The sequence below is a fragment of the Passer domesticus genome, chromosome 6 (assembly GCF_036417665.1).
Source record: "Passer domesticus isolate bPasDom1 chromosome 6, bPasDom1.hap1, whole genome shotgun sequence".
In the NCBI taxonomy this organism is placed as follows: domain Eukaryota; kingdom Metazoa; phylum Chordata; class Aves; order Passeriformes; family Passeridae; genus Passer; species Passer domesticus.
In genome coordinates this window covers 14,750,284-14,766,405 of record NC_087479.1, presented here as the reverse complement: position 1 = coordinate 14,766,405, position 16,122 = coordinate 14,750,284, and the positions used below count along the sequence as shown (strand labels likewise).

Sequence of the window (16,122 nt, the reverse complement as noted above, 5' to 3'; positions counted from 1 at the left end):
ACTTATTTCATCAAACAAAGATTTATACAATGAACATAAATACAGTTCTTAATCAGCTACATTAGGTACCAGCCTACATCATAAATGTCAGCACAGAACATCCACTGGAGTGAAGCCCACGTTTTCCACAAAAGGAAATTAATTTATTGTGTTCAAGTCACAGGCAGTGCCAGTCCTACAGCAAAATTAGGGCTTCTGCTACCATGGGGTGTTTAGCAGGCAAAGCCTTTGTCCCACTATAGTACTGTTGCCTTTTTCCTAGCCTGGAAATGAAACTGGAGATAATTTTGATAAGAAGGTAATATAATGAACATAAACTATCCATGGGAAACATCAGCAGAGAAGATATGGAGGAGATTGATGGTAGAAGAAAGTAATTATGCCTTCTGCTATTTTTAATGATCTCTTCCACTGCCTTCTAAATTACTCAGTCCCTTGTAACTCCATATAAATGCTTACAAAATTAATTACAAAGGTAAACATACAGCTGCAGTGACACATCATGAGACAGTTGTGCTGCAGAATCCTTCTGTTGTAGCTGGTTTGCTTCCATTATATTGAATGGCTGATGAGATTTAATTATTGTGTCAGGCAGATGTAGAGGCAGCAGAGCAGCAGCTGCTTGCTCTATCATTTCTGGCCCACAGTACCTGGGTTGTAATTTGTTCTCTGAAGGCAAGGAAAACTCAGGTTCCTGCACACTGGAACTGTCAGTGGACGAAGTCTACATGCCATGGTGTGAGTGGGACTGACTTTGAGCACCACTGGGCAAGTTCCCTGGGTACAGTGATTATTTACCCATGAAATCAAAGCTTCACCAACCTGGCTGCCTCGCAGGTGTCATCTGCTCCTACTGTCACCTGTTCTCAAAGTACAAGGCATAAATAGCTGTACTATGAGACTTTCCCTTCTCTAGTCTAGACCACGCCAGGGGGGGAGAAATCCTTCTCCCCGCCCTGGATATCATCGGACTATGGGCTAAACAAAGCCTGAAGGGTCTTCTGTGTTTACAATCAATGCTAAATCTATTATGCACAAGAACAGCAGCCCCAGCTCTTGGTTGGAGCTCTCTGGACTTGTCTTTGTTGATGCCATGAATCAGCCACTTGGTGTGTTCAGTGTCAACCAGTGCACTGTCATCCACAGTTCTGTTTTCACTGACAAAGATTTCTCATTCTTAATTCTTAACTGCATCTATAATATGCAACAATATGACTAATACATTTATCAGAGTGCCCTGTCTACAAGGAAAAAGACCCTTGCCAGGCTCCAGAATCCATGAGCAAGTTTGTTTGTAGATATCAACAGGTGGGGTTCTGTCAGTGGAAGACCCAATTTGAGTTAATTCTGCATTGGGGTGATTCAAACCATGCTTTTTGTCCAACCACTAAGGCACAGTAAGTCTTAATGCTGATGTTGTTACAGGGAAGGATCCTGAGAGAGACTGTTCAATAGTTCATTCCAACTGCAATCCTCAAAAATGTTCTCACAAACTCAAATTGGGACTTAGAAATCCACCTCTCACAAACACAGTTGTGAGGACCACCAGTCTTCCTAGCAACACCTAAAACTTCTGGTTTACTGCTGTAAATCCTTTAGAATTGGTTTTGAAAGCTACTTCAATCTGAAACCATTCTTTCATTGCCAGGCCAGCTGCAACACGTCCCTTCCCTGTTCCATCTTTCTGCCTAAGAACTGGTGGGAAATGTGTTTCCAGTTGTGCCTTGTCCCTGTTCCTGCCACAGCCCAGGCAGAAGGTATCTTATGGCCACTCAGGCCTGTCACTGTTTTCCTGTGATGGCCATACTTCCAGTTAGACACTGTTTTTCCTACCCTGATTCTTCTACCAATCCAGGATTTGATTCAGGGCAGTACACTGACTCTGCCTTGATTTCTATAGCAGAGACTATTAATAACTCAAATAACAATTCAATTTCATCCCATTTCTCAAAGTGCCTTGCGTTTGGATACACGGGAAGAAGCTGTAAAATGGTATTGCTTTTCAGAGCTCATCCTACAGAAAGAATTAATGCAAAATGGATTTATTAACAAGCTCTCATTTGCTCTCCTTTGAGCTTTCTACAGAGGAGGATACTCAAGCTAACCATAGCAGATCCTAGCATTAGAAAAATCTGTGGAGACAGTTACTTTGGAGAAGGAGAAATATTTTCTCTTTATCTGCTGCTTCTCTCCCACCTGCTTGCTGGGTTTATAGGTATTTGTGTTCAATGAACTTTTGTCTTCGATGCCCAGCTTTTCTGGTTTTTTTTGATCACACAGCAAGGTCAGAATGTTGTATTTTAGACTCCATTTGTTGTCATGGGAATGACTCAGCTATTGCAAACATGGTATTATGATGCCTCTGCAGGACTGAAAATGAGGCCCACAGGAGCTGTGAGGGTTTGGTGTTTTCAGCAAATTTGCAATGATAAACCCTTAATAAATGAGGGCCTCAACCTGCACACACTGAAATCCACAGGAGATTTATCATTAATTTCAGTGTCTGCAGTGGGATTATGCACAGGAACAACTAAATAAAGTCAGGATCAGGAACAACTTGTCTGTGGAGGTCAGCAGGTATCTTACAAATGGATTCATTAGTTATATGCCCAAGTCGTTGTGACATGAAACCTACATTAGTTCCATTGCTTTGTGCTTGCTGGAACAATTGGTGACTTTTTTGGGTGTTTTTTGTGGGGTTTTTTGGCTGTTTCTTTTGTGGGGGTTTTTTGTGATTTTTTTTTTTTTTTTTTGGTTGGTTGGGTTTTTTTGGTGTAACTATGAGAGGTGTTAAAGCATAAAAAAAATTGAAGGAGGCAAAGTAAATTTTAATAGGAAAGATGATACATTTGGAAAATGCATGGAAAATTTGAGGCACTGACGGCCTTTCTGAGTATGAAAAAAATAACACTTCAATTTTACTAAGTAAAGATAGTCTTTTAGATCTGTGATGTGAAAAAGAGATGCTTTCAGGATGTAGTGACCTGAGACCATGGCCCCAACAGGAAATTCAGGAGGCCAAGGTACAAACCTCTGCTCTACTCAAAGTGATCAGGGTCCTGGAGTCAGGACACACTTCCAACCCTTTAGCACATCACTCAGGGTTAGAAAAGGACAGCCTAACACAGTTCCACCTTTGCAAGAGACAGTTTGAATATATCATTTCCATATGAGATGGAAGGCTGATGATGAGAAAGATGAGAAGGTTGGAACCACAACCTTTGCTACACAGTGGAATTTCGCTTTCCCAATCACTCCAGCTACTGGCATCAGTACAGCTACCACCCAGCACCCACAGTGCCTGCAGTGCATGTGTCAGATATAGGCTCTACTAAATATTCTGAAATCAAATCTTCCTCTGAGAAAAACTGGCAAAGCTCCAGTGAAGTCAACAGAATTTTAATTTCCACCATCTTAGAATAACAGTTGGAATACCTGGGTATTGAGCCAAAGTGTCAGAGATATTCTTGAAACACATGGAAAAGGAATAGGTTGGCATTTAAAAGGAAAATATACTTTTAAAGTTCACCAGCAGGAATAAATGTCCTCCCTCCTCTCCCTCAAAATACCAGGACAAGCAAGGACTGTCAAGGGGTGGACGGCTGTGTTTTGTGTAATGCTAAATGCATGCTTGTTCCAAATGAATGGCACTGGCTGTGAAAATTCACATTTGTACTTGATTCATGTTGGAGTATTTGAATGACAAGCATGGGTTTGGATGGAGGAGTCCTCAGCAGTTCAATCTGTTTGCAGTTAATAACTCCTGACCAAACGCACCGTGGAAAATCACTTGGATGGGAAACAGCAGAAAAGCACTTCAGAACTTGCTACAGAATATTCCTGTGTAAGTTGCTGAAGTGTGTTTTACTAAAAATCAGTGCCCCCCTGGTTTGCTATTGACCACATTCCAGGATATAAGAAAACACACAGTTAATCTAGCTATTTGAGAGAGCAGAGCAATATAGCATCTCATACCAGCCTCATTAGCGGGGTTTTGCTGCTGCTTGTATGTCACCAGCGTGCCTGACAAAAATCATACCTGCACCACTGAGTCAGTCATCCAGCAGAGAAAAAATATTTAGTCTGGATTTATTCCTCTTACCTCAGAGTATTTCCTGAGAAATGCACTGCTGCCTGAAAACTCCTGCTCTACTTAGGGATAAAGAGACCAGTACCTCAGTGTCCTACAGACACGACATACAGACACCAGCAGCCATTCCACTTCATGCCAGGGCTGTACCCAGCCCAAGTGTCCTCTATTCTACAGCAGTTGGCACAGATGCACAAGTAGTAAGCCAAGCATAAATAATTTCTCCTTAATATTCTCAGCCTCCAGCTACTTTCAGTTCAGGCAGTTTCCTGAGCCTGATAGGGCTTGTTCATCCATTTAACGTTCAGGGAATCTTTCTTCCAGATACTTGTCCAGTTTCCCCTTAAACCTACACAAGCTGTACAGAGTCCTCCTCAGTGTTCTTTAGCAAGGAGTTCCAGCTGGCATGAAGAACACATCCTTTGTGTTAGCTTTGAACCTGGTTCCCAGTTCGTTCTACAGCAAGAGATGGAGTCAACCATCACCTACACTCAGAGCACAATTCACAATGATGTGAAACCCTAAATTAAATGCCTGTGCAGGATGAATCCAGGCCAACCTCCACAGTGGGAAGCTCACAATATATTGGGCTTAAACTACAGCAATAGGGACAGAGGAAGAACTTCTTAACAGGAAGAAGTTAGGCCTTGGAAAGGATCACCTACACAGGTAAGGATTCTACCACTTCATTATTCCTCTGACAATAACCAGAGCTGCCAGAAAGGCTGAAACAACAGCCTGCCATACATTCCTTTCATCCTGGAAAGGAGTATGCCTGAATAGGAGTATTAAGCACCACCACTTGTTTTGGTGAAGCAGCTGCCAGTGACATTGTGCCTCTGAGAGACCCTCTGTTTCTGCCACTTGAGATCCCACTGGGTGCTTCCTCAGCTGTCACTCACAGAGAGGGGTTATTGACAACTAGAATAGATCAGTTCCAGGGGGATCACAGGCTGCTCTCTCAAACCAAAGCAGTTTTTACCTCAGTGTGAGATCGTTTGGAGCTGAGCTTCTCCTCAGTTCTCAGCTCAGAGCCATGAATGTCCCTCTCCAAGATAACACATTGCAAATCACAGCTGGCCTTCTCAAGAAGGAAATAATTTAGGGGAGCTGGATACTACTGTCACCACAGAACTGAGCATCCAACATGCTCCTGGGCAAAGCACAATTCCATAAACCTCATCAGGAACTAAGCTCAGCCTCTGCTGATTAGAGGTTACGTGGCCTCTGTGAAAGGACAGTGAGACCCTGAGTTCAGAGCTGAATTTTCCTAAAAGCAAACACTGCCCAGGGTAGGCAACCAGCAGTGAGGAATAATTGGGACCCCACTGATCCCTGTGTTAAAAACTCTCCTTTGGATAAAGAGCTACCAGAATGAACCAGAATGCTGAGGAGAGGTTAACTGCAGCCATACAAGCAATTTCAGCTCTGACATTTTCCATCTTCAGGCTGCTTGACTTTGCACCTTAATGTTCCCTTCAATTCTGAAGTGTGTAAGCATATGCTTGTAAATAGGTAAGCATACAGGCAAATTAAAGACTGTTTTCTTCCTTAGGGCAGATTCTGGAGTACCTCACCATGGCTGGGGTATAATCTAGAATCTTCCAGGGAGGCTTCATTTAAAAGAAACAGAAAACAAGCCAGCAGTTCGTATGTGAGGTTTCAGCAGCCACATATGGTGGGTATTTCAGAATTTCTGCAGCAAAGTCACTTAGAACTAAGCACTGTGCCATATGCTACTGTGACACAAATGGATTTATAAAGGTTAGCTTCTGTGTGCATATACACACGACATGTTTCCAGGAGGAACATATCACAGGACAAGAGCTACAGCCTGGTCTGTTAAGGTAGCACTGATTTCTAGAATTCTCCAGACCTTAGCAAGCAGAAAAAGACCTTAGTCTTCTATATTCAGGAAGGCAGGCAAGTAAAACAACTCTTCCCAATTTCCAACTTCCATTCATCCTTGCAAGTTGAAATAAACTAACTAAAATAAGCACAGAAAGAATAAAAACTGAAAGAAAGACAAAATGTTCTGGAACTTGTAGAAGAAGTTACTGACATCAAAATCTGGTTTATCATGTCAACAATGTATGTTTCCAGCTGCTTTGTTGGAAACTTCTCTCAAGTGACTTCTCTCAAGTCAAGATCAAACTTTTCTTAAAACTTTGGCAGTCACCATACATAATTTAAATATATTTACATTTTATTTAAATATTTTAAAAATGTGATGTCTTTTAAATAAATAATAGGTATAAAAATTAGAGGTAATGATTAGGAGTGTTTTTCTTACAGTGCCTTTTACAGTTGTGTTAAAAACCTGTTTTTTCAGGTGTATACTGAAAATTGGTTGCATTCTGCTATTGCTCAACAAATTTCTCTCTCTCTCTCTTAACCTTTTAGTTAGGACATAAAATTGTATCTGCTGAGAAAATTATTCTACGCTATCTCCTTGGTGAAAATCTGCATATACTGCAGCTAAAAGGACACATCTCTTCACATAAAGCAGAGAGCACCAACCACCTGCCTAACGAATGCCACAGGAGCGTGATAAGAAGGGAAGAACCAGGTGTCCTGGGAAGCAGGATGGCACCACATTGCCAAGCACTGCACAGGCAGAGAGCATTGGCAAGGCACGGGTGTGGCAGGGCCAGATAAACAGCAAACCAAGAGCCCCAGACAGCTAACATTTGGGGATACTGTAATGTAAATTGGAAAATGACATGAAACCTACAGAAATAAGAGCACACAGGCAGGGAATCTCCCAGGTGCAGTAATGTGAAGGGAAGCTTGTGAGCCTGCTGGAAAAGAAAGGGGATGCTGCTGCCTGGCCCAGCATACTTAACACTGAGTCTGAGTTAGGAAGTCAGGATTTTTCTGCAGATGGGTTTTTTGGGTTTTTTTTTACTAAGTTTCCTTTCTGAGCAAACACCACTGTAGGGAGAAAATAAGTCTATCTGCTAATTTTTAATGCTAAGATGTCCTTCATCCTGTGTTTGGTCATGGTATAATTCCCAAAACAGGTAAGCACAGGCTTATAGGCAGAGTGATGAAAAAAAAATAATGGAGAGATATTATCTTTACCTATAAAAGAGGTATTGAAAAGTGAGGAAAAGATACCTTTCAATAAGTCTTTCATTTTACTAAGACTGTAATTGTACAGAAGATTTCAAGTGGGTAACACCTAGCAGGACCTGAGGAAAACACTCTCAGTAGAGAGGCACCACTGCTATGGGCACTAACACAGAATGCTGTGCTTTTCTGCCACGAGGAACTCCCATCATATCTGCACTGGGGCACAGCAGACCAGGGTACTGTTTTCTTCCTGGCAAGCTGTAGCAGCTCTTGCTTTGCAGTTTCCTGAATGACTGCATTAATTTGATTGACTCCAGATCAATGGTGTCTCTAAATAAGATTAAATTACACGTTCCTTCTGTCTGTATGTTACAGGAGATTACTCTTAGCAGAATCTCAAAGGAAGCAATTAGCTGACCACTGATGTAATGAATTCTAATTATTTTGTTTGTACAAACAATAAAGCCACATCATTTGTTTAGCAAGGAAGTAATTACTCTGAGAACTTGAGAAAATAAATCAAACAGCGCTACCTAGGCTTGTAAATAATGAGCCTTCAACTTCCTCTTTATACTAAGAATGCTCATGGAATATTTTCAGGTAGCTGGGAGCCAACCTTTGAAAGTAACATTTATCATAGTTATTATTGAGCACTTGCTTGATTATGTTCTTGAGTGTGCTAGGTACCCTGCAGAAATATCCATCTACATTGGCTGTCACTGGCACCTGCTAAAAATTCACTGCAGCCAGTGCAATTTCCTGCAACTGCTTTTTGTTAATCAACAAGAAGTCACTCACATCACAATCATTAGGCTGTTCTGCTCCTAAGGGCACCAGTGGCAGGGGCATGTCCTCAGCAATGGATGAATGATCAGGAAAAAAAAGCACATTACTATACATGGAGCAGGCTCTATTCTGCCCAACATTTGGCCATGTAGGCTAGAAATGGAATAAAATCAGAAGGCGGTCAAATGAGAATGGTTGCAGCTGGGTCTTCCCCTTCTCTATGTTGATCTGCTGCTGCTGCAAAATATTCACAGCCCAAGCAGGAGAGACAAGCAGAGTCACTGGGGACCTCGTGCTGCAAAAATCAGAGATCAGTCCAAAAATACCTCAACTTCTGCCAATTCTACTGATTTTGTGTGACTCAAGAGCATGAGGGAGCTGACAAATTAGAGATAACCTGATCCTATTTTATACAAACTCACTGATTGTTGTAAGCACAGTGATGCAGCCATCTGCACTTCCTGCAGATACTAACTCCTGAGATCAGCCATTCTCTTCAAGGTATTTGGCTTCCTTTACCATAGCTTTGAAAAGATATTCATGCATACAAAAATATTTTCCTTAATCTTTCTTTTGTTTCTAGCCACATTGTAGGTGTTAAATTTGAATTTAAAGTAAACTGCATAGTCTACAATTCTGCAGTTGGCCTGATTTTCCTCTTTTCTTAGGCCAAACAGTGATACACCCAAAAGGGATCAACATTATTTTCTGCCTCTCTTAAGTGGTGCTCAAAAATCTTATGGCAACACTGTCTCTCATCCTGATAAAACCTGAATTAAAAAAAAAGAAGAAAAAAAAAGACACTTCTGCTTCCAGCACTTGGATTCTTGTTGTAGTGTTACTGTTTAAACAGAGAATAAAAGCCCTGAGGTCAGCGAAATCTCACTGAAGTGAGCAGGGTATAAGTTACAGCAACATCTGTACTGGCTGAAGGGAAACTGCAAATCACTTGTTAGTGCAATGGGAGCCATTTCCCTCATGCTTATGAGGTATTTCAGTTCTTCAGTCCTTTCCACCCTGAGCTGTTTCTCTTTGTGTTCAGTAGCTATTAAAAACTCACAGAGTGAGGGGTTTTTGTGCTCTTACTGTAGGCCTAATTGACAAATGTTTGCTGCCTGCTATTATGTTAAGCCAGTATCTTTGACAATTAACTGAAGGCTTTTTAGTCTAATTTGGAGAATCTAAGGGTGAATAAATACCATGTACCCCAAGGCAGGTGAGGCAGATGAATTAATAATGGCATGTAACTGTACTGGAGACATGCTTATGCCTAAAGCTTATGTTTTGTTTTCCCTACAAACAACTTGACCCAACCAAACAACATGAAATCAGAGAATTCCCTGGTCAGTCTTCTGGAATAACCCTGTGAGCCTCTTCTAGGGAAAAGAAGCACTACTAAATGTTTGGCTGCCTCTCCACCAAGTATTAAAATGTCATATTGTTTCTCCAGTCTGAAAAATTCTGGTGACCTTACTGGCTGAAATAATTAATGCTGAGCCAGACAAGCAAGAACAGAAAGTCTTTGGGGGTCTTTAGCAAGGCTGAACTGCAGCCAAAACTATTGAGGAAGGTGTGAGAACTGCCTTAAAACTAGTCAGTGCTTTGCTGGGTAAAAATATTGGAGCTGCTACTCCACATTTGAGAATATGAGGAATATCTCATCAGAATGAGGAAAGTCTTGATTTCTGGCCATGCTTGAAGTGCACTGGTGCTGCACCCTTTAAATATTGGTGTCTTCTACAGAGGTGTTGCACCAGGAGAAATCAAGGGTTTGATTTATCTTAAAATGACTATGTGATTATGATCCTGCAACATATTGTTCATCCAATCTCCTTTGTGTTGGGCAAATAAAGCCTTATTCTATTCCTTCTAAACACAAATGGAAAGTGAGATGACAGTACAAAGCAGAACAGCTTCTATAAACAAAGCAAATTGTGACAGAAAAATTTGCTGACTTTATGAAAATGGGATCAGAAGTGCTGCTTGTTTTAATAAGAAACTGGCAGTATTTTGTTTTCTTTTAGCTTCTCCTTATCATCTCCTGTACTGCCTCTGTTTCTTATGTCATCACTTCAAAAAGAAAATCCATCACAGGAGGAATTCTGCAGCTTAGAATAAGGATTTAGTCTAATAGAATTAGACAAATCTCTTGACTTTCTCTGGCTTTCTGCATTAGAAAAAAGGGGGGCTGATGATTCAAACAAATTTTTTCACAAGTGTTTAAAGAATTAGAAGTCCCATTTTCAAAATTATTTTAGGCACTTAACCACTAAATCCTTTAGAGAGGTATTTTGGCTCCTCCTTAGTCTCTTTGGAAAAATTAATTAAATTCATATAGCATGTAGATGTATAAAAACTGAGTTTCCCTCCTGTCCCAGGAGACGGATATTTAGCTTTAGACATATAGTAAGCCTATTTCAAGAGTAAAAGCTCTGGAATATTTTTCCATTTAAAAATCTGGAGAATATCAACACATTCTTTAAGAGTGGCTCTTAATAAGCAAATTGATTTCAGGAATCTTGAGAAAAGTCTAAAACCATTTTCTGCAAAACTTTTTTAGCTTAATAATAAGAAACTGTCTTGCCTTTCTGAATCTGTCTGGTTCCTCCAAAGATCCAGCACTCTGTTTAAAAGAAAGAAAAAAAAAAAAAAAAAAAGAAGCATGAAGTTAAGATCCCAGAGGAGCCTGTAAATGAGTATTCCCCCACAGGGGATGTTTCTTTCAAATTCATGGTCACCCGGACAGAGTGAACCAGCAGGAGATTTTTTTAATGGGCTTTTTAACAACATTAGGCAGAAAGATGACATGTTTTTAGGTTCTTGACTATTTGAATCAGATGAGCAGTTCTCCCAGCAATAGCTTTGACTTTACTGACACCTATTGACTATGTTAATGCTTACAGAAGGTTTCAGTTAACAAAGCATGAGTCATTACAATCAATGGCAAATGCAAAAATATGTTCTTAATTAATAAAAGTCATGCTTACCTTCCATGCATTTTAAAGGACTCATGTTCTAAAAAAGCTTTGAATTTCAAGAAAAGATTTCTCAAGGCAAAAAATTTTAAATTCAAATTTTAGGTGTTCAAGTTCAGATACCTTTGAAAGCACTTGTATACAGAAAGTACCAAATACAAACATGTAAATTCTAATCCTTTGATTACAGTATCTTGAAGCTGCTCAGATAATGTGAGTAGTTAAGCTAGAAAAATATTAATTAAGAATTATATACGTTTATGCTAAGAACATGGGAGTACCTTTAGCATGCCCTGGAGTATCTTATATATGATGATGAATTCTGCCACCCTTAGCGTGTCTTATATATAACAACTCGGTAACTTTAATAATTTGGTTTTTGCTTTAAAATGCCTCTTCTGTATTTCATTCCAAATCATTAACCTATAAGGACACTTTCAAAAGGGACTAGGTCCTCCTGCACAGTTACTTTGAATCAGTTCAATCAGTGACTATTCTGTCTCACAGCAGGAGACACAAATAATGAACAGTGAATATATTCTTACTGCAGGAACTGTCAAAAAAAAAAAAAAAAACTCTATGGAGAATGTTGTGTGGAGAAAGGGCAAAAAATAGAAATCCATGTGCCCAGAACCAGGCACACACCCAAAGTATTCATACACACAAACACCTTTCAGATCCCAGCTGCATGCCTCTTTGCCATTTACTATTCTGGTTTGCAACTTCCATCTCAAGAAATATTTTGAGCATAGCATGCAAAGAGAAAAAGCACACAACTCTTAACTAAGTAGATTACAAATGAATACTGCTGAAGCAACTGAAAGAGCAATGGCAGAGCTCAGCAGCTGTGGACTGTGTGCTGTCACCTACCGGTGAGCCCAGGGCCTCTCTCAGCTTGGATTTGTGGAGCATCCATCGGTAGCGCAGGTCCTCCAGGTCTTCAGAACTCCCCACGACAGGATGAAGATGAAGGAGGTCCTCAAAGAGATGTTGACCTTGAGGCACACGAGACTGCAGCTCCTAAAGGCAAAGACACGGCTCAGCAGCAATTCAGGATTCAGGAAGGCCCCACTTTTTAAATCAGCACTTGAAAAAACAGTGGTTTACCACACATTTATTTTTGCTGTTACTTTTTTGGCCTGAAATTATACGAAACTCACCTGCAGGACTCCTGTAGCCTTGGATATCCCTGTGTTTAGTTTCTAACAATCCAACAAATCTAACAAATTGCCATGGCGTTTGGCTATACTCCACAGGAAGAGCGAGACCAAACACTGATTTGACACTGACTTTAATCAGCTTCTTTTAATGAACACCTTTGGCATACCACACTGGAAATGTCCAGCCCAACAGCTAAATGCCAGCTGCTCCTTTCCCTTCTATTCTGGTTTTGGCAGACCTTTCCTCGTAGAAAGGATGAAAATTGTCCTAAATGCCTGAGCTTCATCTATTCTAGAGTCTCATAAAGCAGAGAGCATAGTGCTTGAATTTTTTGACTATTTGTTCTTAAGGATTTTTTGGGTTTTTTTGAGCGCTGGTGGGTTTTTGGCTGATAGGTGGAGTGGTTTGGGGTTTGTTGTTGTTGTTTGGATTTTTTTAATTCTGAAAGAATTCACACTTACTGCAGTATTTTTTTCCATTCACCCTCTGAAAACTAACCTCAAGTTTGCTCTGGTGTGCCTTAATTTCCTCTGCAGAAGATGGAGTCCCAGCAAGAATTTTGGTCAGTTCAGCGTTTTCTCCTTGTAACCACTCTTCAAAGTCATGTAGGAGTTTCAAGTGGCTGCTTGTAGTTTTCCCTTCTCCCATCTTCTCCTGGGATAGAGAACAACAGGAACAAAAAAGCCCTTATTGTTATGTCAGACGTTTCCTCTGAAGGCCTGACTGTGAAACCTTAACCTCCAGCTTTGCAACCCACATATGAGATGAAGGCAATGAAACTGTTCTTGTGAAGCTGATATGAAGGCAGACACAGAGTCCCCATCTCACCTGCTCACGGCTGGGATCGACATCAAAAAGGTGGAAAGCAGGTCTGGACATCCATCTGCTGTCCACAAATGCTCTTTTCTTCTTCTTGTCAGCCACTGGTCTACTTAACTGCCACTTTTTGAGGAGGCTTGAAAACACAAAACCAGAGATGTCAGTGCAGGGAATATCCACATTTTAACTGTGACTATGGGAGACAGCTCTGGGGAAACAGCACTATTGTTGTTATTATTATACCATTATTAATACTAATAACAATATTACTGTTGAAGTTATTCCCAACCAGAGTGTCTCACAGCTGAACCAGGACTCTAGTTCTAACATTTCCAAGTGTTTTATTTTCTTTTATTTAGGGGACTAAAAATAATACCTCGGCAATATACCTTTCTTTCTGGTTACAGGAAGCAGTACAATCAAACCTTCCTCAGTTTTGTAATTTATTTGTTGTGCCTACTCTGACAGCATGTATGAATACAATCATACATGCAGCACACTATTAAATATTAATACAGACTAGCAAATATGAGCAGCATTTTGGCGCTACACAGTGGAGGCAAAATAAATTAAATCTTCATTTCCCAGCCAAAGAGAAGAATTTTAGCTCTGCTTATACTTCTGCAGGTTTGCAAAAGGCACAAATCCCATTGCAGATACACCCTCCTTGGAGGCATCTCAAAGGAGAACTGGAAGATGAGACAGAGCAGCACAAGTCAACCAGACTGTGCCAAATTTCCTCTGACACAGACAGGCAGTACAAGAGTGAGCCAGGCCATAAGACACTGCCTACTCCAACACGAGGTAAAGGAAGATTCACAGACATTGTGGTTCACACAGTGTTTAAAAGGTTTTCTTAAAAGTAATGATTTATAGTTTACAAAAAATTAAATAAAATCCCATCTTGTTTCTAGCATTATGGTATGGCTGTTCACTTTCACAGCACAGAGCATAAAGCCTCAAGGGTGTCTGTTCTTACTGCAGTAAAAAGAACCCTGTTGAAGGGACATAGGGAAGATCTGCATGAGCACTTACCCAGTTGCCATCTCCTTCAGTGATTTCCATGACTCCTTCAGCTGATCCAGCTCTCCCTGGACACGGGCAGTCTCCTCTGGAGAAGAATTCTCCATGACCAGCTGGCCACGAGTTTCCACAAGGTGCAGCTGGATCTCCTTATCTGGAAACTCAGCCAGCAATCTCTGAAATTCAAAGGCCTGACAATTACTCCTAGGTATCCTGGGTAAAGTGGAGAAGTCAGACTGAAGGCCATGTTCAGTCCAGGACTATGCTGGTTTTGTTGGCACTAGCTAGAACACGTCTAGAGGGAAAAAAATATGCTGTGGATGCTTCCAAAGAGCCAACATAGGTCAAAGAGCTGATGGGAGAACTTTGAGGGTGCAAGATGTCAATGCACCTCCTTCTGTAGCCTTCCCATGAAAGATTTTGGTCTCACATAGGAAGGCAACAGCTGAAGTATTCTGCTAGAGTGAATTTAGCATACAAAGTACTGCTACACAGGGAAAAGCTGGCAGCTTTGGAACAGCTCAGTTCAACAAGTAGAAGGCCAGTTAAAATGGCAGGAATGTTCAATATATCAATGAGTACACACAGGCAAAGGTAGGAATTGTTCAGAGAGATCACCCTGACAGGAACAGACAACCTATCCTTGGATAATAATTTTCCCATCTCAACACTGTTTATTTATTTTCACTGCTCTTGTCTGTTACATGGCCCCACATCCCACAACACAGGGCAAAGCAGAGAGGCAACAGAAGACAACAGTTATTGCAGGAGAAACACATATCATTACTCTCCTTAACCAATAAATCCTCACTAGAAACCCCCACTCTTAATGTCTGAATGCTGCAAAGTGAATAATTAACATTTTAAAGTAAGATGCTTTTCTCACCTCCAGGTCTTCCAGCCTGCCCTCGGTGTTCTGCTCTCCATCAGCATCCTGGCAGGAATCAATCTTCTCCCTGGTTACTGAGATCCACTGCTGGAGGTCAGACAGTTTGTCATTATATGCCCAGTGCTTCTGAATGTGGTCTTCACTCTGCTGTATCATCATCTACAAATGATAAAAATATGTCAGCAACCAAAGACAGACCAAAAGCACTTTCTTTGCTGGCTCTAACACCATGATGGGCACAGAACCTCATGGGCAAACAGGAAAAAAGCAGCTATTAACGAGAGACTAAAAACCTATCCTTTTAGCATCAGTGGTGGAAAACTCCAAGCTCCTGCAGGCCTGAATTCAACCACACGGGGGGGCATTAAGAACTAGAATAGCTCCCTTCCTTCTCAGCTGAAAGGGAATAGAGAATTTACATGTCTGGGGTTTTTGTACCCCAGCCAATATCAAATACATCTTACACTCCCTGAATCAGAAATTAATGTACAGAGTTGTTTGGCAAAAGTTCAGTCCAGTGATAAATGGGATGACTGAAATTGAAACTAGAATTCCATAGTGCATGTTCAGGTAACACTTTAACACACATAATTTTATAGTGAACTGCATAGCTAAGGTAACTTCATGAGCTCTTCTTCTGTGAATCTTCTGAGGCTGCTCTGGAGGTCACTTTATAGGTATGTTTGCAAGCTACAAAATGCCTCTGCACAAAGCAAGTATTTATGCAATCACAGCACTTTTCTCTCATTAACTTTTAGATCACAAAGCCATAAAAACCCCAAACACTTTGCTACAAAGCCCCTCTCCCATAATTTGTGAACTGCAAGCAGCACCATGATAATATGATTTCTTTTGGTCAGGAATCTCAGGCCCACTCCAGAAACAGTTTATACAGACACAATATCCGTGTGGATGGCATCCTATCTCCAAGGGAAATCACATTAGAGATAATCAGAGAATCCTGGAAAAGTTATCAAAGTCTTAAGAATTCAGTGTTTTCTTTCCCCAAAATGAAAGTATCTGTAACTCAAATGTCATCTGTAATGTAATCTGTAATGTCTTATGCTCAAAGATGTTTTAAAATATTTTTAAATAGAAGCAACTGACAACTCCCCGGGCAACTAAAAACTTCCTTATGTTACCTCCAGTGATCTCTTCAGGGCTTGAGAGTCAGATGAAAGTTGGTTCATTTCATGCCTGTGTGTGGTATTTGACTGAACAAGCTTCTCTACCTCCTCCATGTGAATTGCAAGCTCTGCCAAGTCATCTTGGATCATCTGCAGAGGAAAAGACAGATTCCATGT

General features: G+C 40.7%; 1 protein-coding gene across 3 annotated transcripts in view; it reads right to left on the bottom strand.

Moving 5' to 3' along the window:
* SYNE3 (spectrin repeat containing nuclear envelope family member 3) overlaps nt 1-16,122 on the bottom strand; it is a 75,540-nt gene that overhangs the window by 11,904 nt on the left and 47,514 nt on the right. For all 3 annotated transcript variants that reach the window (XM_064423477.1, XM_064423476.1, XM_064423475.1), the window contains exons 11-17: nt 15,961-16,095; nt 14,816-14,977; nt 13,942-14,105; nt 12,916-13,042; nt 12,586-12,741; nt 11,797-11,946; nt 10,536-10,574 (exon numbers count right to left, since the gene is read on the bottom strand). In XM_064423477.1, coding sequence (XP_064279547.1) covers nt 10,536-10,574; nt 11,797-11,946; nt 12,586-12,741; nt 12,916-13,042; nt 13,942-14,105; nt 14,816-14,977; nt 15,961-16,095 — 933 coding nt within the window. The remainder of the gene's footprint in view (nt 1-10,535; nt 10,575-11,796; nt 11,947-12,585; nt 12,742-12,915; nt 13,043-13,941; nt 14,106-14,815; nt 14,978-15,960; nt 16,096-16,122) is intronic.